At 29.3% G+C, this 27,807-nt stretch overlaps 2 protein-coding genes across 2 annotated transcripts; both read right to left on the bottom strand.

Annotated features, from left to right (window-relative positions):
• Positions 1–647: 647 nt before the first annotated feature.
• Positions 648–27,645, bottom strand: LOC111619532 (protein XRP2-like). Its single transcript, XM_023361261.1, has 9 exons — positions 27,381–27,645; positions 17,034–17,151; positions 16,044–16,135; positions 10,683–10,855; positions 8,612–8,715; positions 7,497–7,628; positions 5,488–5,568; positions 4,303–4,396; positions 648–1,014 (listed from the first exon to the last, which is right to left on the bottom strand). Exons 1-9 carry the CDS (start codon positions 27,455–27,457, stop codon positions 833–835), a joined length of 1,053 nt encoding a protein of 350 aa, XP_023217029.1. The 5' UTR covers positions 27,458–27,645; the 3' UTR covers positions 648–832.
• LOC111619533 (histone-lysine N-methyltransferase SETMAR-like) lies at positions 11,810–13,133 on the bottom strand. Its single transcript, XM_023361262.1, has one exon. It carries the CDS (start codon positions 12,961–12,963, stop codon positions 11,914–11,916), a length of 1,050 nt encoding a protein of 349 aa, XP_023217030.1. The 5' UTR covers positions 12,964–13,133; the 3' UTR covers positions 11,810–11,913.
• Positions 27,646–27,807: the final 162 nt, after the last annotated feature.

Raw genomic sequence — 27,807 nt, 5'->3', positions numbered from 1 at the left:
AAAGCAATGATATACATGCTTAAGGACAATATATAATTTGGTAAAGAAACTACTAAAAAATTCTAATTCAATATTCATACAACCTTTTATTGAATGTGCAGTAAAGTGTATATATTTTAAACTAAGTAGTTAATAAAAAATTTTGAGAATTTTTTTTCAAATTAGATCATCATTCTGCTTCCTTATGTCAATAATTAAATCAACATTTTTTGCTATGTAAAACAATTCAATTATCACTTTAATAAGCTATAGATTTCTTAATTATAAATATCATCAAGTCAAAAATTTATTTAATGATGTTAACTATAAATAGTGAAATTTTTGTATTTTTCTATATATCTATGTAATATGTAACAAGTTGAAGTTTTATGGATAATTTTATATATGAGAGAGAAATTAAATATTAGCAAGCAAAAACTTACACAAGGATAACTAATGTATTAAATATTCACTAAAATAAATATTTTCTTTGTATTTTATATTGAAATAAAAAAATAACTTATTTACTTAAAAAATTATTAAATTAAAATTTAAGTTTATAAATTTAGAATTAATTTTTCACATTGAAAATAATAAAATTTAATATAATTTTATTCTGCAATAGAATTAATAAAAATATATATTTAACATAAACTTATATTCTAGTATGTAATGTTTATTTTATAAATTAACCAATAATTTTTATATTATTTAAGATTCTTCATAGTTAACAGTATAACTTCTGTTTAGTTTTGTTAACTAATAAAATCTATCATAAAAATGTATATTTGAATCATATAATCAATGAGAAAGTTAGAATTAATATTAGAATATGTAGACATTAATTCTAACTCTATATTGATAACTGTATATCAGCATAATTAAATAAAGCTTCAACTTGTTTACAAGCTGTTTTTGCAGAACTGCTGACATATACTAATCCTGTAGATCCTGTTTCTGTTGCAATTGCTTTTGCTTTTTCTTGACAAATTTTAATACAGTTTTCTCCACTGTACTCCAATGAGAATACTGGTCCTAAAATACAATACATATATAAAAATTAATAAATCATATTTTTAAGTGCTTTTTATATTTTATAAATATGTATTTTATATGTATTCATTTTTAATATTAAATATGAATTATAAAGCTCAATTTAAGTGCAGCATATGCAGCTGACATTGTGTTGTTAGTGGCTTAAACATTTACAACAGTGGTTTTCAATAAAGGTGCTGCAATGATATTCAGGAATGCCATGAAATAGCATTGAGCAATACAATAACACTGCAATGATAACATGTATTACAAAATGATTTATTTTTATTACTTTTCATCACTTGATTTCAATTTGAGACAAACCATTCTTATTAAAACATAACTCCAATAATACACATTTTTTTCCTATTGCATTAATTGTATAGTAAATTATGTAAAAACTGTTGTTGTTAAATATGGTTAAATTCAATTAGGTATAAAAATAGCTACAATATAAACTTTATATATTTGTAACTTTTAATCCAAAATGGTTGTGGCTGTCTGTTTTATCTAAATTTTCAGTTATCTCAAGTAGCATCAGTCCACATTACCTTGGATAATTAGAGTTCTACTTACATAAATTATTTACTTAAGGCTAACTAAATCTATATATATAAAAATGAATGTATGCTGTCTGTCTGTCTCTATGTCCTTCATGCATTACCACACCATTTATCCGATTGCCATGAAACTTTGGGAAGTTGTTTAATATACTCTCATGAAGGTTTCTGGCATAGTACATTTATCCTACGATAGATGGCATGCGTTTATATGAACATATCACTGTGTGTTCGATCGATTTTAAATTGTGAAGACCATTTCCCCCCTGCAAAAAATATTTCTATATATGCATTTGTGAACTGTTATTTACGATATTTGTAATAATTTTTGTTTAATCACTTTATTTCAATTTTGTTTTGCTAATTATGTATTCGCTTGAACTTCGTTAAAACCTTAACTGTACCCCAAACAACTACCCGTGCTTCTCGCATGGACAACTGTATGTGGCCAGCTCATGCGTCGGAAAACCTTCTGATATATTTGTATACGCAACAGATGGAAAAACAAAAAATATCGTGTATCCACAAGCATTCCAATAAATAAATAGAATTGAAACAACACTTTGAAATGTTTTCCCGATGAAAATGAATAATAATAATAATAAATTTCAATAAAAATGATAAAATGTAAATTGAATTTTATCATAACGAGTTTGCTTGAATTTCCTTTCTTCTGAGATCGCAGCAATGCACGANTACCGATCTAGGTATCCCCCTTTTTCAAATTTTAATATTGACTCAAAATAATTTAAAAAGACAAATTACAATAAAACGGTTTATTATCCAACTATCAGAAATTTCACAACATGCCAAGGAAGAGAGGAAGGAGCAATTAAATAATTAAAATTATAAAGTATTAAAAAATATATATATATATAAATGGGGAATATCACACTTCTGACAATCGCTGCAACTGTGTGGGCTAAATTTGGAGAATCTCGCATGGACAACTGTATGTGGCCAGCTCATGCGTCGGAAAACCTTCTGATATATTTGTATACGCAACAGATGGAAAAACAAAAAATATCGTGTATCCACAAGCATTCCAATAAATAAATAGAATTGAAACAACACTTTGAAATGTTTTCCCGATGAAAATGAATAATAATAATAATAAATTTCAATAAAAATGATAAAATGTAAATTGAATTTTATCATAACGAGTTTGCTTGAATTTCCTTTCTTCTGAGATCGCAGCAATGCACGACGGGTAAGCTAGTATATAATAAAATACAATATTACTTAATTTATAAATTATATTTGTATGAAACTACAAAAGAATGAAAACAATTTTTAGTAGTTTTGTACAAATTTTAAAATAAAATTTGACCTGTAGATATTGCAACACCATGAAGGAATGCATGTAGCCACATGCAAATTGCAGGACCAGTAGAGATGAGAGATATGCAAATGATTAAGTTTGCATACACATCAGGTCAGGTGGTACCCAGTTTTGGGCTATAAAGACCCACAGCCAGCTTGGGACACAAATGCTAGCAGTGATGGTTCAATGCAGCCAAACTTTTGAAGAAGTGTAAAATAGCCTCAGAAATGATGGTAAGCTGAATACCAACAAGATCACATCCTGGAGCTGAATGATCTTGGTTTTTCAATATGTCTGTGCTGTTCCCACGTGTGTTGTGCACAAAGTGAATACCATCCAGGGATGTGTGGTGGATGCAGGAACATCTGCAAACATGCCAAAGAGGGAGTGGATTGCACTAGAACATGACAGATTGCATAAATTGGAAAATTTGCCAAATGATCTGTTGGGACCTGTTCACCATGGCATGTGACATCTGAAACCACTTGTCACTGTCAACAGGTCATCTGTGTCCACCCAAACCATTCACAACAGGTTGCATGAAGTCTGGCTGCATGCATAGCAACCAGCAATAGGGGCACCATTAACTATTTGATACAGAGCTGTATGCCTGGCATGGTATTGTCATCATTGTAATTGAATCACTGAATGGTATTGAATATTGTTTACAGATGAATCCTGCTTATGTCTGTGGAGGTGTGTAGCAGTATCCAAGGAAATGCCCTTTTTGCTGAGTATCACACTGACCCCATACTGAGCATCATGTTCAATCAGCAGAAAGCCCTGGTGCACATTTCTGGTACTCTAACAGTGAACCAGTATGTCACACGAATTGTGGAGCCCATGGTTCAGCTACTAGTGCAGGCTGCACCTGACATAGTGTTCCAGCAGGATAATGCCCGACTACATGTCACATGGTGAGCTCTCACCATTGTGAATGGAATTCACATCCTTCCCTGGCTGGCAGCCTCATTCCCATTGAACACCTATGGGACCTCATCCAATATGAGGTGCATCAGAGACCACTGCCACATACTATAGATGATATTTGCACTGCAATGAACACAGCTTGGCAAGGGATACCTCAGGCAACAATTAATCCCTCATTTATAGTATGCCTTGCTGTATAGCAACCTGAATAGCTGCCTGTGGGGGCCATATTTGTTACTAAATAAATAGGTGTCCGTTGCATATCTTTGTTTTTGCTTTTAATCATTTGCATATCTCTGTCACATCTAATGGTCCTGCAATGTGCATGTGCTATTCCTTTGTAATGCTGCAATTTCACTTTTGAGGAGTATTATCCACTTGTCGAAAAGGAACAAACTGTATTATTATTTAAAATTTAACAAAGATATATCTTTAATTATAACATATTATAAATTGTAAAATATTGAAACTTACCCCTTATTACAACACCATTGTAAGAGTCTGTTCCAAATATCCTTTCAGCTTGACTTTCGTCTAATTTAATCTCTTTTGTTCTGATTAACACATTCTAGGAAAAATATGTATTGTTGATTTTAAATTGATACTTTATCTTGTAGTATTTTCAATTACAAAATTATATAACATTTATATTTCACTTTTTTCATAGTAGTTTTATATACAGTGGTACCTCAGGATACGAACGCCCCAGCATACAAAATTTTCAGGATACGACATGAAATTCGAACATATTTTTGCTCCACGATACGAACAAAAACTCATCATACGACATTACATTAGTTCGCAGCGCCATTTTTTATTCACTTCTGTTCATCGGTCTCGGTCCGCGCATTTGCTTCGTCATGGATGGATCTCGCTCGATAAAGGAAATCTCGAGATATTATTGAAAATGACTGATTTTATTAAAAAGAAACATCCCGAAAAGGTTCACATTGGCCGTATTGCCACTCGGAGTAATGAATTTGCCTAAGTCATTTTAGAAACAGTTTAAAAAGTAGGCAAAGCCAAACCTTTTCGGATAGATATTTTACCAAGTGATCTCTATCCAGTGAAAGTGCTGGTGAAAGTGAAGGAAAGAAAGCAAAAAAGCAGTGAATAAAAAATTTAAAAAAAAAATATGAAACAGAAAAGATTAAAAAATTAGTGTTAACTTACATAATATAATGTAACAACAACTTAAGTTTTAGTGTCATTTCCCTTCTCCTTCTCTTCCACGCACCAGTTTACACCTCCACCGTCGTCTATCCTCAAAGGTAAAGTGCAAATAAAACTACATTTTTTTTTTCAATTATTATTCTATTATGGTTATTTATACATTTACAACTACAAAATGCATTTTTCAGTGTTTTCCTTACTATAGTTATTTTTTTTTAAATATACAACTTAGCTTTAATTTGAGTGTGTTTTTCGTGTTGGAATGAATTATTTGGTTTTATGTATAATCGTATGGGGAAAAATGATTCACCTTACGACATTTTCATGATACGATCTCAGTTTCGGAACGGATTCATTTTGTATCCTGAGGTACCACTATATTGCCAATTAATAACTTTGATTTACTTTTCTTATGAAATAATTAAAATAATATTTATTTAATTTTCTATATTTACAGAAACAAAAATATATGAAAAACAAACTTACCGATGTTTTATTTAATTCTCTTATATATGAAAGTGCTCGTTTCTGCGCTTGTCCATCAGGAAAGAATACTACTAGACAATTCTATAAAAAGCAAAATTTTTAATAATTATATTCAATAAACATATTTTAACAATTTTAAATTAATTAATATTTGGTTATTAAGTATAAAAATACCAAATTATTATGTTAATTAATAATTAAAAAAAACCATATTTAAAAAATGATTTATTTAAACAATATAATTGATTTGAAAAATTTTTTCTATCAATTTTCTAATGAATAAATGCCATGTTTTCTTTAAATTTCTAGTTTTAAAAAATGAATTCATTGATGACAATTCTAGAAAGTAAAAATGGTTGCATCATACTGATGTTTATGAAGTTTCTTTATTTGTTTTTGAAATGTATGCAACCAAGCATTATCATGAAGACAGGTGCATGCTGACATACAAATTCCAGATGTTGGATTTTCAACTTTTCATGAATATGTTCAATCCATTAACAGTATCTTTTTATGTTAATGATAAGGACATATTAAAAAGATTAATGAATCAAACCATTTATACAGGGGCAGATCTAGGTTTTTTGGGCCTAGGGCTTATTGAAATCCAATGAAGCTCCATTTACAATAAAACAAATAATACTATAAATTAACATTATTATTATTTATTAATATTAACTATGTTTTACTATACGTTAAGTGCTCATTGTTAATGAAAAAGTATTAAAAATTTATGATGATAATTCAATTTTTGTGTGCCCTTGACACTTGGGAGCCCAGGGCTTAAGCCCTATTAGTTCTTGTGTAGATCCGTCCCTGCATTTATATTCTGTCATACTGACAACATTATTTTTAATGATGAAGAAAAAGTTTGAGAATGTGGCTTGAAGTTGCATTTTCATTGAACTACTGAACAGATTATTTGTGACTGCTGTACTGTATCCATGTTTTTATTTTTTTCACAAACAATTTTATACATAAATAAAAACATAACATAAAGTCTTCATACAAAGTTTGAAATTAAAAACTTTACAGAAATAAACTTGCCAACATTTTATTTTTGCAAAAACCTGACCATTTCATATGAATCAATTTAATAGATGTTAATGATCAAAGTTCAGGATATTATGTCATGAAATACAATAACATCATTTATCATGTTATAACAGTTATGTAAAATTTTCTATTGAATTAGAATGGAAGAATTGCACATTTTTCTGGAATTCAACTGAATAATTTAATTTGTTCAACACTATAAACTATTCAACACTATAAAATTCAATTATTTATATTCCCCACTTAAGTTCTAAAAATTAATACAATTTCATAAGTAATCAAATTTTATATAAATTTTTCCTTATGAGGGACTTAAAACTGAAATATTTTATAATGTACAATCAGACATTTCAACTGATGTATTGATTTTATCTTTCTGTTTGATGTGATTGACTTAAATAGGAGTTACTTCAATAGTTTCCAATATGGATTAGTTTAAAATTATTTAAGATACTACAATTAATTAAAATATAATAGGAATTATCATAGATGCCAACACACTAATAACTTAATACTCATACAATGAATATTGAGAATATTGAAATGAAAATTTAATTGGATTTCATTGCTAAAATTTTATAGAACTGAATTGAAACCAATGACTCATATGCAAAAACAAATACTGAATCTTGCCTATAAATTATACATTATAGTTTAGAAAAATTATATTGTCTTAGTATAATTTATCATATTTTTTACATAAGTCCTAGATTTACAAATGAGAATGATCCAATTTTACTTAATTATAATTCTAATTTGATTATTATTTCTTGTGATAATGTGCATTAAACATATATCAAGTTTAATTAAAATGCCTCAATGTCCTTTTTTTTTCCTTATTAATATGTAAAGTTTAATCAATTTTACAAAGTAGATTTCTATCAAAGACATTATATTAATAAATCAAAAATGTAATTAAAATTTAAGAAATTATTAATCTTATATTAATATACCTCATCAGTTATTTTACACTCTCCTATATTATTTGTTTGTGGTACTACACTCAGATGTGGAGCCATGCTAATTTGAACACTTGAAAGTTCCTCTGATGATGGGAGGGGAAAAAATTCTTCTATTTTTCTGTTCTGAATTAAATATAATAAAACATTATAAATAACCATGTATAAATACTACATGAAGAAAATTTTTAGATCAATAATTATTTAAATTATATTAAGTTCAATATATATATTTATGTATAAAATCAATTTAAAAAACCCAGCAATGAGTTGCTGAACTTTCTTATGGCAACATTAAAATTTTGGTGATGTCCTCTGTTATGGTATTTTATTAAAAAACTTTTTATATTTTTAATTATTATAAAATGGCAAAAAGTTTAATTTTGAGGGTATAGATGAATTTTAGAAGAAATTGTAAATGCTAATAATGAGTAAAATTATCATTAAGTCTGACCCTACTTGAGATACGATACGACCTCCGTTATCTCCCCATTCCTTCAACCTTTAACCACCATAATTTAATAGCATCAATCCCCCTAATACACAAACCTCCCTGCAAAATTTCAGAAATTTTCAACAAAAAGCAAAGGAATTATTAAGCTTCAAAGAGGGTGAACAAAATTGTGCCTCCATACACACACAAACATACATACATACAGAAAGCACCCCCAAATTTTTTTTGCATTTCTTGACATTTCAAGGTCCTGAGTTCAAAAATGTAAAAATCTTGGGAGGTGATTTTTTGACCAATTGCCATACTTTCCCTCTTCTATATATAACAGAACTGGGAAAGTAAAATTAAGTTATCTGCAAAATTTAAATTTTAATACAAATAATTTATAGTAATTCAGGACAAGAATAAATATAAAATAACAGATAATATAACAAAAATTCACTATACCTTTAAAATGCAGTCTAGTTTACATCTGTCTAGACAGATGTAAACTAGACTGCATTTTAAAGGTATAGTGAATTTTTGTTAAATAGTAATGCAGTTAGAGATAGAATGAATAGAATAACAGATAATATATATTCATAATTATAACATATAATATATAACAGATAATATACAAATAATATTCATAAACTGAAATAATTTAAATTCTTACCTTTGGTAAAAGATTCCAATTTTCTTCTACTTCAGTAGGAGTAAAGTCATGTATATTATTCCAATTATTGTTGAATGTACTAAGGGAAGCTTTTTTGAATTGCTCTGCATAAAGTAAAACCAAAATTTTAAAATATGTTATAATTCAGTTAGATTTTTTGATGTGGAAATGTTTATTATAAATTTAGAAGAGAAAGACAAAGTCAATCATACAAGAAGAATTAATATTTTTATCAGAATTCTGAGAGTTCAGAGTTTCAAATATTTTAATGTTTGCACAAACTCATCAAATTTCCAATAATATTTTTCATTTCCACAATGTGGAACATTTTCTTAAACTTATTTAAAACCCAATGATGGCCTATAGCAGAGATGAGCAACCTGTGGTCCACATCACACAAAATATTAATAAATATATCAATTCTCCAATTTAAGAAAGTATGTAGCAAAAATTCTATCATTCTTTTCTACAACTTAGTGAGTGAAAATTTTGTAAAAAGTAAAATAAGAAATCAGCTAACAGACACTTCAAAACCAATTAAAACTAGCAGTGACTAATATTTCACCAAGTACTTTGGTTGGTTGCTCGGTTGGTTTGTTAAGGATTTTGGAACAAGAGCTATTTAGGCTAAGCTGTGCCATGTCAAGAGATAAACTATAAATAAAATTCTATGAAATATTATATACAAACTCAATAACAATAATAAAAACAACAAACAAATAAAGGAAGCAACAACAAAGTATTTACAAATAGAATAATCAGATCTCTTTGTACATATTAGTGATTTTCAGAAAGTCCAATAGTATGTCAAGATTTGGTCTCTGGACCAGAATTCCCGACAAATTTGTATTTTTAAAATGCTGATGATGACTCATTTCAAATACAGAGCAACTGCACAGTGTATGTTTAACACTTAAAGTACAATTGCAGTGCTGGCATACCGGTTGGTCTTTGCCCTTCAAAATGTATTGACAAGTCAGATGTCCGATTCTCAAATGAGTAAGAATGACCACTGATCTCCTGTCATAAACCTCATTAGGTGTCCAGTTCTCTATCAAAGGCTTGATCTTATACAGTTTATTGTGGACTTGTTCATTCCACATGTTCTGCCATATCTCTGCCAGTCATTTTTTAATGACCAACTTCAGATTTATTCTTTCTATTTGATCTAATTATAGATCAAATAAAAAGAATTATGATTCTATCCAAATTTAAAATTGGAATTTCTATTCTAAATAAAAATTTCAAAAATATAGAAATATGCAGATCATATCCTGGTTTTTAAATTCTTAAATTTATAATCACAACATACTACTATCTTCAGCAAAATAAATATATAGAAAAATGATAACTTGACTATTTATATTATAAATTTTATCTAGTCTAAAAGTGCTTTTAGCCAATAACAGAATGTACTGTACTAATTAATACATACTGCTAATCTTTAATATCAAACCTTGAATATTTGCAAAAATCATAACTTGTAAAATTATTTTGAAAGAAATAAAATAGTACTATCTCCATAATATTACAACAAATTTTTTAATAATTTGTAACGTTTGAAAAAAAAACTGATTGAAAGTGACTTTTAAATAAAATACTAGATCTAAATTTTCATTATGAGAAAAATAAGCAGTCTTCAATGTCTACTGCATTTAAATTTGAATCTGAATTGTTGTTATTCCATTTCTGTTCCATTTGACTGATGAAGATTATATGACAATTATTAAAAGTATTTGAGATTAAAATGTAGTTGTTTGAGTCAATTCTGTTAACATTGAAGTGTGAAAAGACAGCTTGAAAATATTTATTTTAACTCAAAATACAATAACTTTAATTGAAACTACAATTACAATAAGTAAAATTTTTTAAACATTTTTTAACTTGAATGTTTTCAAACATGCAGATTATAACAACAATATCAAGAAGGCAATAAGCATATTATTATTATCTAACTATATTATTATCAATTTTTATCTGGTATTTTGAATTGAAAAAAAATTAAGTGTAATTTAAAATATGCCATTACAAAATTATTATTGTTTATCTTTTGAAATAAAATATATCTTACCATCTAATTCTTTATAATGAAAACAGAAACAACCAAATCGCATTTCTGTACACGATTCAATTATTGGCTGTGTAGAGCAACAGAGAAATACATCAAGATCTTTACAATCTCTAGCACGGAATTGCTGGCAAGCAATAACAAATCTACATTCATGACAGTCCCTCAGAAATACACTATAAATAAAACATTTCCACATATGAATTTAATAAAAATATAATTATTATAATATAAGCATATTTTAATATTATTTTTAATGTCATGCATTATGTCAGCATTACATTATACAGGACAGAACAGAAACATCTCAACAGTTTTCAAAATAAAATAAAGAAGCATTACTTTGTACTAATGAACTTTTAATGGTGTACTTATAATGTATTGATATAAAGAAAGAAGATTTATCTTGAATAGAAAATCAGTAGCTCTTACAACTGTTACATTTACTTAAAAATTATCTTTTATATGGTCTCCACTACACCACACACATTGCTGGAATTGATTTCAGAATCTAAACATTACTTGCCATAGTATATCCTGTGGTCTGTTTTCAATTTCTTGTGTTATGGATTAATTGAGATCCTTCAATGTGAATGGGTTTAAAGTGTACACATCATTTAACTAACATTGTAGCAAAAAGTCTGGAGAGATGTCACAAGAATAAAATGGGCAATTCAAATCTTTAAATCATGAAATGATGTGCTCATCAAACAAGTTACAGACAGCAACCATACTCACATATGCTGTAGTCCTGTCTTACTGGAACCGTAAGTTCTCTTGATTAGATATAGCATTGATCTTTGGGCAAAGAAGTTGTTTATCATGTCTGTATAGCAATCAGCCTTGCTGTCATATATTCCTATTGTGATTTTCAAAGAAATAAGAACTAATTTTGCAGGATGATGAGAAAGTATACCAAACTGTTAACCTCAAACTATGCAAAACTGCTGATGTAAATCAGAGATTCATAACTGCTAAATAGCAGAAATTCTGCTTTTTAACTGCATAATCAAGATGAAAATAATCATCATCAGAATAAACTGTGAGGTTCCTAAAGTCAAATTGAAATTTTGATTAAGTATAAAAATTCCTAAGATGAGAAATTTTGGAGGTCAAATTGAATCAAGAGCTTATGTTGGTAATGTAGACTAGATAGAAAGGAAAACTACGAGGGTCGTTCAATAAGTCCTTAGAAAAAGATAGAAAAACAAATTATTTTAGGTAGATTTTTTTTTTATTTTTCAACATAATCTCCTTTAAGCTCTATACACTTTTCCAAGCGTTTCTCCAACTTTTTTAAGCCATCTAAAAAGTAAGATTTCGGAAGGTCCTCAAAATAGGCATTTGTTTGGGCAATGACCATCTCGTTTGACGTGAATCGTTGTCCACCAAGCCATTTTTTTAAATTTGGAAATAAAAAAAAGTCACTGGGGGCCAAATCCGGTGAATACGGTGGATGTGGTAATAATTCAAACTTTAATTCCGTGATTTTGGCCATCGAAACTGCACAGGTGTGCACCCGTGCATTGTCTTGATGGAAGAGGATCTTTTTCTTTTTCAAATGAGGACGTTTTTCCTTGATTTCTTCGCTCAACCGGTGCAATAATGATGCATAATACTCTCCAGTTATTGTTTTTCCTTTTTCCAAGTAATCGGTGTAGATGATTCCGCGTGTATCCCAAAAAACCGTGGCCATCACCTTCCCGGCCGATTTCACTGTCTTCGCCTTCTTTGGAGCCCTTTCGCCTTCAAAAACCCACTGTTTTGACTGTTCTTTGGTCTCTGGAGTATAATAGTGTATCCATGTTTCGTCCACAGTTATGTATCGACGCAGAAACTCGTCAGGATTGCGACGAAAAAGTGCCAAAATTGCCTCAGAGTCGACCACACGATTACGTTTATTCTCCACTGAGAGCAAACGCGGCACCCATCTTGCCGAGATTTTTTTCACACCCAATTTTTCGTGCAAAATTGAAAACACTGTACCTTGTGATATGCCTGTGGCCTCAACTATTTCACGCACTTTGATTCGTCGATCACTCAAAACCATATCGTGGATTTTGTCAATCATTTCGGGAGTAGTCACTTCCACTGGACGTCCCGAACGATGTTCATCTTTTGTGGATGTACGACCACGTTTGAACTCATTTACCCAATTGTAAACAGTTGCAAACACAGGAGCAGATGTGCCATGAACTTCATCCAACTCAGCTTTGATCTCTTTTGGTGTTAAGCCTTTTAAATATAAGTGTTTAATCACCGCTCGAAACTCACTTTTTTCCATTTTTCTAAATAAACAAAAGTTTCTTGCTTCAATTGACAATAAAAATTAAACCATATGATGGATATGACTGAGATTTTCACAACTGTCTAGTGAGACATCATGCTTACAAAAAACGTGCCATTTTTGAGGCTACGAGCGCCATCTATTGGATTTTCTAAGGACTTATTGAATGACCCTCGTATATATTTGTTTTAAAACAAATGAGATGTGGTGATGAACGACGGAAAGGAATGTGGATGGAGAAAGAGGGAGCTTCGTCAGGGTGCTCGTATGCAAGTGCCAGGGCGTAAACAATCAAAGAAATGGGGGGCTAATGACCAAAAGGACACCTGTTAGGTCATGTAAGCCATAGACCATTTGGGGGCGTAAATGGACACAAAACATCTGGCAAGTCAGCTAAGACAAATGTCCGAGAAAGACTATAATGGAGTAAATTACCAGTGCAGACTTCAAAGCTCCATCAACACCTCTCAAATCTTTCCTGTGACCCGAATTGGTCTCGATTTTGCCTGGAGACAGAAGAATGACCAATTGGGGTGAGGGAGAAGGGACACAGGACCAATCAAAAGAGTGAAATTCGAGGGGAAATCACACAAAATCTCTGAATCACAAGGTCGAAGAGAGTTCTCCTCCAGCCAAGTGTGCTCGTAAGTGACCCAGGAATCCAGTCCATCCTTTTGCATCATGCAACGAAGTCTCCACACTTGTTCTACGAATCCACATCTACTAGTGCCTCAGGGCCACCTCAAGTGTCACACCTTGTTTACCATCCGATGCCTGGAACTTCCCCAACACAAGTCGATCTAGATCACATTGCAATTCTGATAGTATGCAAGTTAATTTTTTTTATGTTAAAATAAACAGTTCTAGTAAGACACTTGTCATCTTTGCCTCTACACCACCACCCACATATAATCAGATCCTAGGCTTTTCCTGATTTGCAATTAACTTATTGCCCCTAAAAGTCAGCATCTTACAAAACCAAATTGACCAATATTTTAGAGTTGTTTTGCAACAGATTTAGCAAGGCTGTACAGCTTTCAACTCTGTTGTTTATGCCCATTGTTAGTGATTGTAAGATCTAAATTTTGTAGGAATGGAAATGTAACTCTGCACAATGAAAACACTTCTTGACAGTTCTGTCACAACATGCTTCCTAATGGATCTCCTTGGACTTTGAGTGAATGCATTTAGCAGTATTTTCCTTTGTATGAATAGCTCTACATCAACCTAGTGGGTTTGTGTCAACAGTAGAAACAGAACCTTCATCTTAAAACTTAAAACTATTCTTATAAGAGTATCTAAGGTCATCTTATCAATTGAACTATCTATGAAATTCTTGCTGAGTAGTCATTGCAGACTTCATTAGATTAAATAACTCAGTAACAGTTGAATTATTTAATATAATACAGAATGTATTAGATTAAGTCATGCAATAGCAACACAGTCATGTATAGATCAATGCACCATGGCAAACTAAACTCCAAGATGGAGGTTATCGTGTATTATCATGCAGGGCATGTAAACTTATAATGCCAGAAATGTCCATTTCAAAACAGTTGTTTCTGCTAAATCCCATATATAATACCATCATTTCTGAATCTATTCAAATAAATATGTAAAATTTTCTGTTTGATATCTAATTAAAAATTTCCAAAAGTTACAATAATTATTATATGTACTTAATACAATTTGATCAAAACTTTACATATATCCTTCATTATATGAAATATATCTTTATTAAAAATAGACTTAAATACAAATTTTAATATCAAATTGTATAAATAACATATTATGTTATCAAATTAAACATATTAAGTAGATTACTACTTAAAAAGTAAAAATAATTAATAATAGAGGATGTACACAAATTATTGGACAATTTTGTTACATCTTAGGTGAGTCAGAAATATCCCAGTATCATAAAATTCCTGTCTATTGTACACCATGAACGTATGTTTGGAATAGCTCTATTGCTACTGCCATCAGATGAGAAAAGTGCACATCAATGATGGGAAAAATGGCTGCCATAACTAACTGACTATAGTTAGCGTGTCCTAGAATATGCATGAAGTAACAGTGTTATGATTCAATGTTCCAGTTGCAATTAGGACATTGCAACTGGAACATCAATCCAAAGGTGATACAATTTTGCAACAGAGAATGCATCTGTCATCAAGGGAAAAGTTGTATGGGGAAGCCAAGTGTTACCAAAGAAATGGTCAACAGTGTGTGTGAAATTTTCATTTGAAACCCTAGGATATCTTGCACAATCAATGCATTTAATGTCAGTACAAAACTGCAAATATTCCTATTTGAAATAATGATAATATCATGTATTTCTTCTGTTCAATATTGGTGAAAATATGGTTTTAAAAAAATCAAAAAATTATACAGCATGTGCACAAATTATTGATGTTATTTAAATGACTTTTTAAACTATTTTATTATTATAAATTTTTGCTATTTTTATAGAAAGCTTTCAAATGTTTAATTGTCATTTAAGTCATAAATAATTAAATAATGTGTAATACTTTTAATAATGAATGCTAATGTAATAAATTAAACCACTGTTTTATATTTATAAATAAAATTTACATTGAAATTTTTTATAGATTACAGCATTCAGTATGTTAAAATGATTAGTCTTTAAGTTATAAATTTGATTAGTCCTAATTGAATTAAGATAGCATATTGCATCAACATGTTGTTTAATAATCTATATACAGTATATATATTTTCTATAAGATTTCACATTTCTGATATAAATACTTTCTGATTTATAAATATCAGAAAATACTGATAAATATATTTTTGAAAATTTTAATAATTATAGAATAATACTTTTAAAACATTAAAGTATAGCATCAATTTTTTCAAATTTATCACTTTTCAAAAATTTATCATTTATTCAGTTATTAAAAATGAAATTCAAAGAAAATTCTCAAAGAGTAAAATTTCATAATTCATTACACTGTATATGTTTTTAAATGTAAAAGAAATAAAAGAATAAAAGGAATTTCAAAAGCATTCTATATTTAAAAATGTTATAAATTTATCTAAAAAATAATTAAATTTACCTTCCTTTAGTTGGACCAATAAAAACATTGCAGTTTTTACAATCATCAACTGTTGCTGTGTTTATATGATCAAATATATAAATATTAGAATTCTGAAATTAGAAATAAAATCATTTTAAATGTGAAAATCATAAATTAATTTCATAAATAATTATTTAGTATAAAATTATAAAATGCAATCTGTTATAACATAATCTATGAAGTTTAAAGATTGTATAGTAGTTAATTAAAAAAAATAAAAACTGAACAATAAAACTTATATGTTCTTAATGAAAGATATTTGATTTTAATGATGTATAAAAATTTCAAAAAATTAAAGCAAATGCTTCTGATAATGCACACCACAGAGTTCGCAAAAAAAGTGCTTGAACAAAACTACAACCCGTTATGGGCTCAAACAACACTACTCAGATGCTGTAGCAACTGGAAACTCATCTTTATATGGGAATCTCTTCTCACAATAACCTCAGAACAATGCAACACTCCCACACTTGACCTTCCCAACATATGGGTCGCCCTATATAAACGGTTAAACAGTGATTTACATCAACTGTCACAACTTTGAATCCAATATAAGTCCTCTATATAATTAATATATTATTTGTAAAAATTTATTTTTCAATGTAGTGTTTTTGACTGATTTTATGAGGACATTAAAGAAATATATGCACTAAAAGGGGTTAGTAGTCCAAAAAATTTGGGAAACACTGATGTAGATGGTCAACTACAATTGTCTTAGAGAACAGTGTATCTATAATTCAAAAGAGTGATAATACAGGAAACAAACTTCAAATTTCTAGAAATACAATTTCCTTTTTCACCTTATAAATTAAGGTTATTACTAACAATAAACTGTAACAATTAAAGTTTATACTTATGTTTTAATTTTAAGTTTTTGTTGAAATCTAAAAATCTTTTTAGTGATATTATAATTTTCAAAATATATGAGTTTAATAAAAAAAAAAAATGAATTAATTTAATATACTGTACTTCACAGTTCTGTATTATAAACTGTTGTCCATTTACACTTCCTGGTAATTTTCCAGCAGTCTCTCCTTTTAAGTTTTCAATTGTATAATCTTTGGGATTGACTTTTTCTTTGTTATCCCTAGAAAAATTACATAAATAATACTTTAATTACATTTTATTATTTCCTTTTAACATTAAAACTGTTTATTTAAATAAAACAGAAATGTAAACACCACAATTTTACGTAAATTTGTAAACTTATTATTTAATTGAGATACTTTTTATTTGAAAGATAAATTACCATATTTTATGACATGTAAAGGCATGACTTTTGTCACAAAGAAAAAAAGCTCAAAAATTGTCCTGCAACTTATATGTGAAGTTACAGTCTCCTTTAGGCTAATGAATTTCCAAATGGCCTTCAATAAGCTATAAGTAATCTCTAACAGAATAGAGAGAGAACATAAAATTCTCATAATATTATGAGAATTTTTAGCCCAATTCTTAAGTAAAAATGTTATTGTTAAATTATTGGGTTTCAATTTTAATACTGAAGACCTATAAATTCTGACTAGCATCCATTTACTGTCTGTCTCTTTCCTTAATCTCGAGAATGGAGTTAGATAGATAAAAGTTGAGACCAGAAATGGAAAGCTTGAGAGCCAGAAGTCCTGATTAACTATATACAAACTTCCAGTTTGGAGTAGAAGTCATGTTATTTCAATTCAAAAATTTTCTCCAGAACAGATAAATGACTGATATGACTCTCTTGTTAACAGGAAAAGTATGATATACAGGGGGAAGACACTACTAAAATCAACAGAACTGTGCATTGCAATTCAAAAAATTGCAGTCCAGCATTGTGGTAATGTCACAATAAATAATTGTTCATTATTTTTATTATTCTTTGATATAATTAGCAGCTTTTACATGCATTCATATTGAATATTTCAAGAGTAAATTTTACTTATAAATGACTTCTTTTAAATTTCTCTTTTCCCTGACAAATAAAAGTGTGCATTCTAATTTTACTTTTTACAATCAAATTAAAGTTAAAAAAATTTGGGGAAGTGCCAAAGGATTTAAATACACTAAATACTATTTTCCTAAATACTCTGTGCTGAAATGGGAATACTTCTTATATGGCCATGTGTCCTATATGCTGTAAAATACAGTACTAAAAATCTTTTTTCCCCCCCCTTTCAAAATTTACAAAGAAAATCAATGTTATATTAATTGCAAAAAATTTCAAAACACAATGATTTAAAACGATCCCATGATCATTAAACTATTGTAAACAAAACAAATTCAAATTATAAAGTTCTCAGCTTTCTATATTTTTTGTAATGTGAATTAAATAATGCAATAATCAATATTCAGATATTTTTGTAGCTACTTATTTAAACTGTTGAGGAAAAATAATGAATAAAAACAGAATTTTTTAAAATAAAAATTTAAAAATCTAATAATTAGAATTGCACATTAAACAAAATTTAGGTAACAGCATTCATTTGAATAACTTTATCTTGAAATCTGTATTGATTGTCTCATTTATTTTTATTTTTGATCTCTAAGATTAATTATTTAAATTTAAATTGTCATATTTAATGGTTACTTCATTTTAAAAAAATTGATAACTGTCAATTTTTCAGTATATACTTAAAAAGATAGAACACTAATTCTTCAGTTCTAAGATGTGCTATGATTTTCAAATCAAATTTTAATATTTTTCTATGAAAGAGAAAATTTTAAAATAATAAATTTTATTAATGTTTGGGAGCTTTATTCCATGCTCTTCTGTGTACAGAAGAACATTTCATTTTAATGCTTTATCATAATGTTGTCATAAAGACATTTTAAATGTTCAATTGATTTGCCCTGATGTGACCTTTAAGTAGTAGAAGTAAAAGCATCTATTATTGGTGCATGTCTATTATATATATCTATCTATCTATCTATCTATCATCTATTACTGGTGCATAATGCACCAAGTAATCTACTCATAAAGAGTGCTGATTTTTATTTTGTTTCTAATACAATAATCAGCATTTATTTGTTCAAAATAGAGGTGTGTAAAGATACACCTTTATTTTGGAAAAATAGAAATGTTTAAAAATGTGCATCTTAGAATGAAGGAAATATGATAAAAATTTAATTTGAAGAAATATAACAAAATCAAAATTACTTTCCATTTTAAAAATATAATCAGTTCAATTTGACATATACATATTTAAAACATTATATTAAATATTGTTTTAGCTCTTCATATTCAAATAAACTAATAATTTTGGACACTAATATAAACTTAAACATATATCAGAAAACAAGCATAAAGTTTAAATTACTGTAAATGATAAAAGCAACTGATCTAAATATAAAAGTCATAATTATGTTTCAAATCCAATCATTATTAATTTGGACGTAACATAATAATAGATCTCTAATAAATTCAAGATAATTTGACTAGGATAAAATGCCATGAACATAAAATATTACATTACTACTACTATAACTTAGATTTGGTAAATGTTTTTCATATCAAGCCATTAAAATTTTAATAAAAAATAAATTTAAAAATTTATTAGTTTTTTACACTTTTATAAGATAAAATATTAGGTTGATGGTTTAAAGCAAAGCAAGGCAGGACAATTTGTCAAGGAAAAGTATGCCTCCCAGGAGGGCTTTCTACAGGAAATTGGCCCGTATTTATGTGTTATATAATTGAAGAAAACCAAACAACTTCACAAACCCACAACCTACTACCAGTATTCAGTGATTTTATCTATTTGGCCAGTGGTGGGTGCACACAAAATATCAACAAACAGCACATTAAAACGAAATAATTTAAAATTATTATTTAAAAGAAATAAAATAATCGATAGGTCTAATCAACTAATTTTTAAAAATATATAGTCGACCCCCTATAACACTGTTGATAATTCTGTTTTATATGAATTCCATGTTGTACGAATCACTTAGATTTTACAAATATGTGTGTCGGGCTGTGAACGACTCACGTATTTGTAAAATCTAAGTGATTCATACAACATGGAATTCATATAAAACAGAATTATCAACAGTGTTATAGGGGGGTCGACTGTATTTATTTTCTTCATTCTTTCAGATACAAAAAGTGTCTTTTCCTGTTACAAGGAGAGACAAAAAATTTACAAAAAGAAATGAAATAAACATTTTTATAAGGAATTGATAAGGCTTGTAAAAAATAATCATACACTTCATACAAATTAACTTTTAGTCATGTTAGTTAGACAAACAATTTCTATAAATTCTTACTTGAAAAAAAATCTATGAAATATCTACATTAATCTAAATACATTAATCATTATCACATGGAAAGTAATTTATTACATTCATTCAGGGAGCAATAATTTCTGAAAATACTAAACCAAACTATTGCCATAACTAATCAGGCTATTTTTTGCTACTATGAATAATTATAATAATTTAATATTTATTAAATAATTTTTAGAACAGTCTGGAAGAAAAGAATCGGCCTGAAGCAGAATTAGAACCACGTCTGCTTACCATATGGTGCGCTGCAAATTATGACAATAGTTTGGTTTAGTATCAATACATTTGGGCTTTGGGATGCTTATATATATAATTTCTGAAAAGTTAGAATCTATAATTATTTAAATTTTTTGAAAAAGTAATATAGTGATTGTTTAGCAAATATGGAAAATTTGTTTAACTAATTTCTTCATACAGATTCTTTTATTCATCTTAGTAATAAAATATCATAGATAGAATTTCTAATATATGATGATGATGATGAGCAAAAACAGGATTAACCAAATCTTCTTGATCTTTTAATGTAGAGCAAAAAAAAAAAATGCACTAAGATTGTAATCAATGCATTCTATTTACATTCAAAATTTTGACATCATTCAATTCTATTAATATATTCACAACCAAGGATCAAGAGTCAGAGTTAGAAGTTAACAAATTACCATTCACTTTACTTTTAGTATGTGAATGCTTATTAATTAACTTCTAATATAACTCTTGATCCTTGGCTATGAATACAAGCATAAATGTTTTCTGATAATCATTAGATGATTTTGTTTCCACAGTACCTATTGAACTATATACTTATCATCTTAATTACTTAATTATTAATATACAGTGGGTGATTGGTTAACGAACAAATCGGATAACAAACACTTTCGCGAAAGATTTTTATGATCGGATAACAAACACTTCACTGAACAAACACAAGAAGCAACATAAAATAATGAGTACCAATTGGTCTACTCCAGTGATTTTCAAACTTTTTCAATCCACCGCCCCCTTTGTTCCATAAAGTTATACCCAACGCTCCCTAACCCATTTTCCCTTGTGAGAGGAAGGATTGGAAATATTTTTAGGAAAAGTTTTCTACGAATCTCACACTTTGTGCCCTTACCGTACATTGTTCTCGACATCTGGAAACCATTAAACGCAATGTTTCCTCTTATCAGTTTAACAGAGGAAAAGGAACAGCTTTCAGTAACCCCAATTTTGCCTTTGGTCACCATTCAATACCCTGCCTCCAGCGCCTTCCTAGATTTACTCATCGCCCACAAGGGGGCATTATTGCCCACTTTGAGAAATGCTAGTCTACTCTTATCTTCGGGCAATAATTCAAAACTTTTCGGTGCGCGGGAGATGTCGACATCGACGTTCAACCCAGTATATACTGATCAGATAGTATTCCCCCAAACTTTGAAACTCTCCCTTGTAATTCCAGCCTTTTATATTTCTGATAGAAACAATTCTTTTACGTTTTCTTCTGAAAAAGTGGATTTATGCCGATACCTGCTATTAAAGATTTTTTGAAGAAGTGGGAGGATGTCAGAACAATGGTCTTAAAATGGAATCCAAACCAGGTTGAGGTTAATAGCTTAGGGATCTCTACAATTACAATGCGATTAATTACTTCTGAAAAATCATGAAGAAGACAAAAAAGCAATCGACATTGGACAGATTCTTTAATCCCCACAAACGGAAAAAACATGACTAATAAAAATGCAAGACCAAGTACAGTACATATGTATTTTTATTATTACATATGAATACACATAGTAAGAAAGTATATATTTTTTATTTTTTGGGAGTCTCCAGAACAAATTAATCAAATTCCCATAGAAACCTATGATAAATCAATAATCAGTTAATGAACAATTCAGATAGCAAACAAAGTCTTGGAACAGAATATGTTAGTTAACCGATCACCCACTGTACATGAAATTAATTAATTATAATAATTTATCAAAATAATTTATATATGTATACCAATAAAATTTTAGAAAGATAAATAAAAAACAAAAAATTTTTTAATGAAATATTTATTTATTTCAAATAACATAATGATAATTTCAACATCTTTGATATTAAATATAGCTAACAAAACTGCTTCAAAATTATATGAATATATAATCAGAAAGGAGAATTATATACCATATTTACTTGCGTATAAGATGAGGTTTTTATTTGTTTCTCACTGCTTCAAAAACCTAGGTCGTCCTATACGTGTGAGCAAAAGATTCTTTGCATTTTTGCAATAATTTTTGTGAACCATGTAGTCACATTTTTTACCGAATGCTCACCCTCTGGTGTTTAAAAACAAAACTATTTTATCTGGATCATTTGAATCATTCTTGTGTATTGTCAGGAATAAAGATGAATAGCAATAGGAAAGGCAAAGCTTTTGAATTGAATTCCGAATTGGAATTTCATTCCAAAATCACATGGGAGCCCAATATAAGTTTTAATCCATTCCCATGTGAAAACAGATGATTCTTCGGAAATCAGAATTTGGAGAGACTCATAAGTGTCGATTCGACAGAGAGTGGATTCAACTGTTAAAAATTGGCAAAAAAAGTTCCGAATTGTCCAGCTTTACATGAACAAATTTTGTTGTTGATTTTACAAGATTTTTCCTTAAAGTTTAAAATGCCAGTAATTTTGTAGGACAATGTGTGCATTTACATGCATTTGATAATATTTTATTTGTGATTAAACAAAATAAAATTAAAATTGTATTAATATATCTAATTTTAGGTATTTTCTTAGCACAATGTTGCTGTTGAGAACAAATCACACAGGAACACTTTCAGAGGAAAAAGGTTGTTTTATTGATTTGGACGAATATGCATTTCGGGCTTAATGCCCCTCTTCAGTTCTATTATTACATATTTATCAGTAAATTGATTACAGGTTTACAAATTTACAGAATGCATTGAAAAAATTAGGATATGCATACAATGATTTATATCAGGGCTTCTTAAACTATAGGTCGCAACCCCATTTGGGGTCGCGAGATTTTAATACAAAATATTGAAAATAATTTGTGAGAGTTTGAAAATAGCACGCTTTGTGTCAGGTTTCGTGAGTTGCGCTTTGTGTCACATCTGGTGCAGCAAGACAATGACACTGTAGTGTGAACTAGTATAGTGTTATCGCTTTTCAGTGTATTCAGTTGTCTCTGTTCCATTGTAACACAAGAGTGAACTGTGGTAGGACACCATTATTGTTTTTGCAAATTTGTATATATCAATATATATCTTTAATTTAGATTTTTTTGGGGGGCGCGAAAAAATTCACAATCATAAATGGGGTTGCGAATATAAAAAGTTTAAGAAGCCCTGATTTATATAATAAAACTTAATTACCTGAGATAGTGACAGTTAACGTCATGTTAACTACAGGTAACCCCCATATAACACGGCACTTCTATAACACAGATTTACTCTGACACGGTTCGAGAATTGGGTAAAACCCTCGTACAACAGGAAATGTAATAAATTTTTACATACTTAAGTAATAATAGTTCACGAAAATTATTATTTTCGTGAACTATTAGTACTTAAGTATGTAAATTTTCTCTTCTCGCCTTCTGTCGATACACGTGGTCCTTCTTGAAACTTGTTTCAATGTCGCTAGATCGCGACACTTCTGCTTCTGATGTTGCAGAATGTTTTTCCCTTATTCCATACTTGCTTTATTCTTCATAAGTGCTTAGCACCATATGGGGAAATTTATAAAGATCTTTTAACTAGAAGCAAGCAATCTAAAATTACATACATTTTGCAAAAGGTAAAGCATGGATCTGAAGATAATGCAGAAAAATGCTCAGAGGATAAGGATAACTTGCCAAAAAGAAAACGCTCTCGGTTAATTAATAGTGTTTTTAGTGATGACAAAGAAAACATTGTTTAATTTATATTAATATGTATCACTTAAAAAATTTTAATGAAGATATTTATCTTAATTATGAAAATATACTAGCATGTTTTTTAATTTTTGGAACCTAACCCTGCTTTTCGTATTAGTTCTTTGTTTTGCATAACACGGCAATTTTTTGGAACGTAACTACCATGTTATACGGGGGTTACCTGTATTTAAACTAATCTTTAACTGTCTACTCAGACATAGCTTATTAGTAGGACGTTACATTGATGTTTAATAATTAATTAATTATTTATTTAACTATGTTTTGAAGCTTTTTAACATATTTGAAGAAAGAAAAAATTTTTTCTTACATGAATATAACTTTAATGGTTATCATTCATTAACTGTAATGATAGATTTTCTTTCAGAAAATAGGCAGATTCCAGTTACATCATAAACACGAAAGTTTACACTATTAGGGGTGATACCAAAAAATCAATTCAAGTTTTATTTAACCAAATGCTCCTGTCCATAATTACTTTTCACTCAGAACCAGGACCAAAAATAGCTTATAATGGAGCCTGGGAGTAGAGTGAATTCCTTTACTCATTTCTTTAAACAAATGAAATATATAAAACATGTGGTCTGAAGATCAGAAGTTTTGTTGCATAACCAGCTCATAACCAGCCCCTTGGGTGGGCCATTAACTTATTTTTTGTTCTATTTCTGGAACCAGAAATAAGTTAATAATGGATAAATATATAAGTTAATGTATGGATAAACCTGAAGTTGATCTGTAAAGCAGCTCAAAAACACTTGTCCAATTATTAATATTAAATTTGCACTGGAAAGTGAAAAGGTTGTTTGCATGATTTTGTTCTCTGATAATAAAAAACATTCACTTTATAAGATAAGAACCATTATGGGTACCTAAATTTTCATTAGGCATAGGAAAAATCCCCAGTTCCCCCCTCTCAATAGCTCTATCTATAACCCTAGAAGGATGCTAATGACTGGAGGGATAGAGTCTTGCCTTATTCATTTTTAATTTATTAAAAGAAATATCAATTTTAATTTTGCTTAAAATATTTTTTAAAAATCTTTTAGAAATATAAGATTGAGATGACAAGATGATGGATAGATAGCTTTAAATAAAAAGTAATGTGGTTTGATTTCTAATGTGAATTTCAGAATGTAAAACAAAATGGCATAGGGCAAGGCCATTGAGAAGAATAACTAAGGATTTTCCCTGACCCAGAGAAACCTGTGGAGGTTCCTATCTCTATAAATTAAAGTTATTTTTACTAACAAAAAATAAAATTTTTAAAACTGCTTTTTATTAAGTTAATAAGATATCTACATAGTTAGACTGTAGATATCTTCAATTGTTCAAAACAAAAAACGTTTTTTGTTTTGAACAATTGAAATATTGTTCAAAACAGTTTTTTGATACAGTTACGTCACCCAGACCTCCAAACAATCACTCGGAGGTCTGGATGGCATAACTGGCATTGTAACCTGCACAGTAAGTGAGAGTTGCAGGTTTGAATCCTGCTCTGGGCCAATTCTTTCTTCCAGACTATTCTAAAATTATTTAATAAATATTAAACAAGCAATTATTTATTGTGACATTGTCACAATGCTGAGCTACAATTGTTAATCATATTTTTAATTTATTTAATTTAAAATATAATCACACCCAAAACCTAATGTCTGATGTTGGAAAAATGCACTTCATAAATGTTTTTGGGCTCCTCCAGCGTCCTGTTTCAGGTGAACATTGCCCTTTCTTTGACAGAACACCAATTTAAAATAAAAATTCAAATGTTCAAAAAATATAAAATTATATCAGTATCTGTTGAGAATGGAATGTATTTAAAATTGGGAGGTCACAGAGTGTCTGCCTAAACATTACAAAAAATGGAATACAATGCTATGAGTCAGTATGGGAATGCGCCATAAGTCCTACGATAACCAAATATTATAACTCCGGACCATAAAGGGCCTGCCAACCTGCCAACAGATAGAGTTCCTCCTTGTAATTGATACATGTACTGTTAAAACTTGCCTTGAAAATTTCTGAACCCTCGAAATATCTATGGCAGTTGGTTGTTGCGTCATTACCAGGATGCTATCTTACCAGACATTAGGTTTCGGTAAGAATTGTTCGACATCTGGTTTGAAGTGTTCTCTATAGTCTTAAAATATATGCTCTCCACCTTAGTAGTGGCTTGCCCCTGTACATCATACTTTTCCCTTAACAATAGAGTCATGCCAATCATCTAACTGCTTTCAGGAGAAAAGTTCTGAATTGAAGCAACACGACTTCCGGTTTGCATTAGAAGTTTGTATATAGCTAATAGAGGTCTCCCTCCCCTATGGTTTCCATATCTGATCTCATCTTTCATCTATCTAACTCCATTATCAAGATTAAGGAAAGACAGTGGGAATTTATAGGTCTACAGTTTTTTCAAATTGCAGTCCAATTACTATAATTATTAATTTTGATAAGAGATGGCATGTAACATCTACATCTAATACCAAATTACTTAATAACTAATTATTAATAGTAACAGAAAATAGCTCGATTAATTATGGCAATCGTTTGATTTACAAAAAGAAAAAAAAAAAAAAAAATAGAAAAAGACCCAAGCCAAATTCTCAACAGCCCCTTCATAAGAATACCAATTTAAAGTCAATATATAATTTCAACTAATGTAGGGTGGTCACATATCTGATATCAGGGGACCATCCTCAATTTTGCCAGGTTTTAATATTTGGTCATAGAATCAATTTTTGAATAGAGCAATTTTATTAACACTATATATTGATGATATTATCACCGATTCTGAAATGTGTCCAGGGTTAGATTGTAAACTTGGTCTGTAAAATGGAAAATTCTTCATCAAATAATTACTAATAAAGAAATAAAACTTCACTTCAAGATAAATATACGATGCTTACGTAAATAATTAAGTATCTTATCTTTAATATAATTAAAATTACCAAACCCATTTCTAATTTCAGCTGGAAAGATAAAGCATTTGTCGGTAGCAGTAACTTTTAGTTAGTTCACACGTATGTAAACACATAAGCAAGTAACTAAAAGTAACTCCTACCGTTTATTATTTAGACAATACTAAACGACAATTTAAAAAATGCATGCAACTTAAACGCGGGAGTTCATACACTTACCAAGAATAAGTTTTTGTAGAAGACGAATTCTTTCTTTTATTTTTAATCGATTCTGACTTCGAATGGAAACAACCCATATCAATATATGAAATTAACGTTATAAATAACCAAATACAGCGATTATCCTTAAATTATCGACATTTCTAACGCTTCCACGTGTTGTTTTCTCAATTACACAAAAATTAATCAATTTCAAAATCGTAACAACACCGTCCAATTGTCATATTTACGATCTAATTTAATCACTTTCATAATACAGCCAATGAGGACGTCGCTAAAAGCCGAAACGGGATTAATTCCGTTCTCTTTTATAAAAAAAATCGATTTACGTATAAAAAAATAAATGGTGCGTTTATAAATTATAAATATCGTTCTAATTATCATTTTAATAGTTTTTTTTTATTTAATGTAAATTTTCCGTTTCGTA

This window comes from Centruroides sculpturatus, unplaced genomic scaffold (genome assembly GCF_000671375.1).
Source record: "Centruroides sculpturatus isolate CEXI.00-Female unplaced genomic scaffold, Cexi_2.0 scaffold179, whole genome shotgun sequence".
Classification (NCBI taxonomy): domain Eukaryota; kingdom Metazoa; phylum Arthropoda; class Arachnida; order Scorpiones; family Buthidae; genus Centruroides; species Centruroides sculpturatus.
The sequence above is the reverse complement of the archived record's forward strand: the minus strand, read 5'-3'. Positions and strand labels throughout refer to the sequence as shown.

Bases quoted from the DNA above. Each gene is read 5' to 3' on its own strand.
- LOC111619533 (XM_023361262.1), bottom strand. From the start codon at position 12,963: ATGGAAAAAAGTGAGTTTCGAGCGGTGATTAAACACTTATATTTAAAA.
- LOC111619532 (XM_023361261.1), bottom strand. From the start codon at position 27,457: ATGGGTTGTTTCCATTCGAAGTCAGAATCGATTAAAAATAAAAGAAAG. The intron at 5,569-7,496 runs GTATATTAATAT...TGCTTTTTATAG, and splicing joins AGTGTAAAATAACTGATGAG to AATTGTCTAGTAGTATTCTT. The intron at 1,015-4,302 runs GTAAGTTTCAAT...ATTGTATTTTAG, and splicing joins CAATGGTGTTGTAATAAGGG to GACCAGTATTCTCATTGGAG.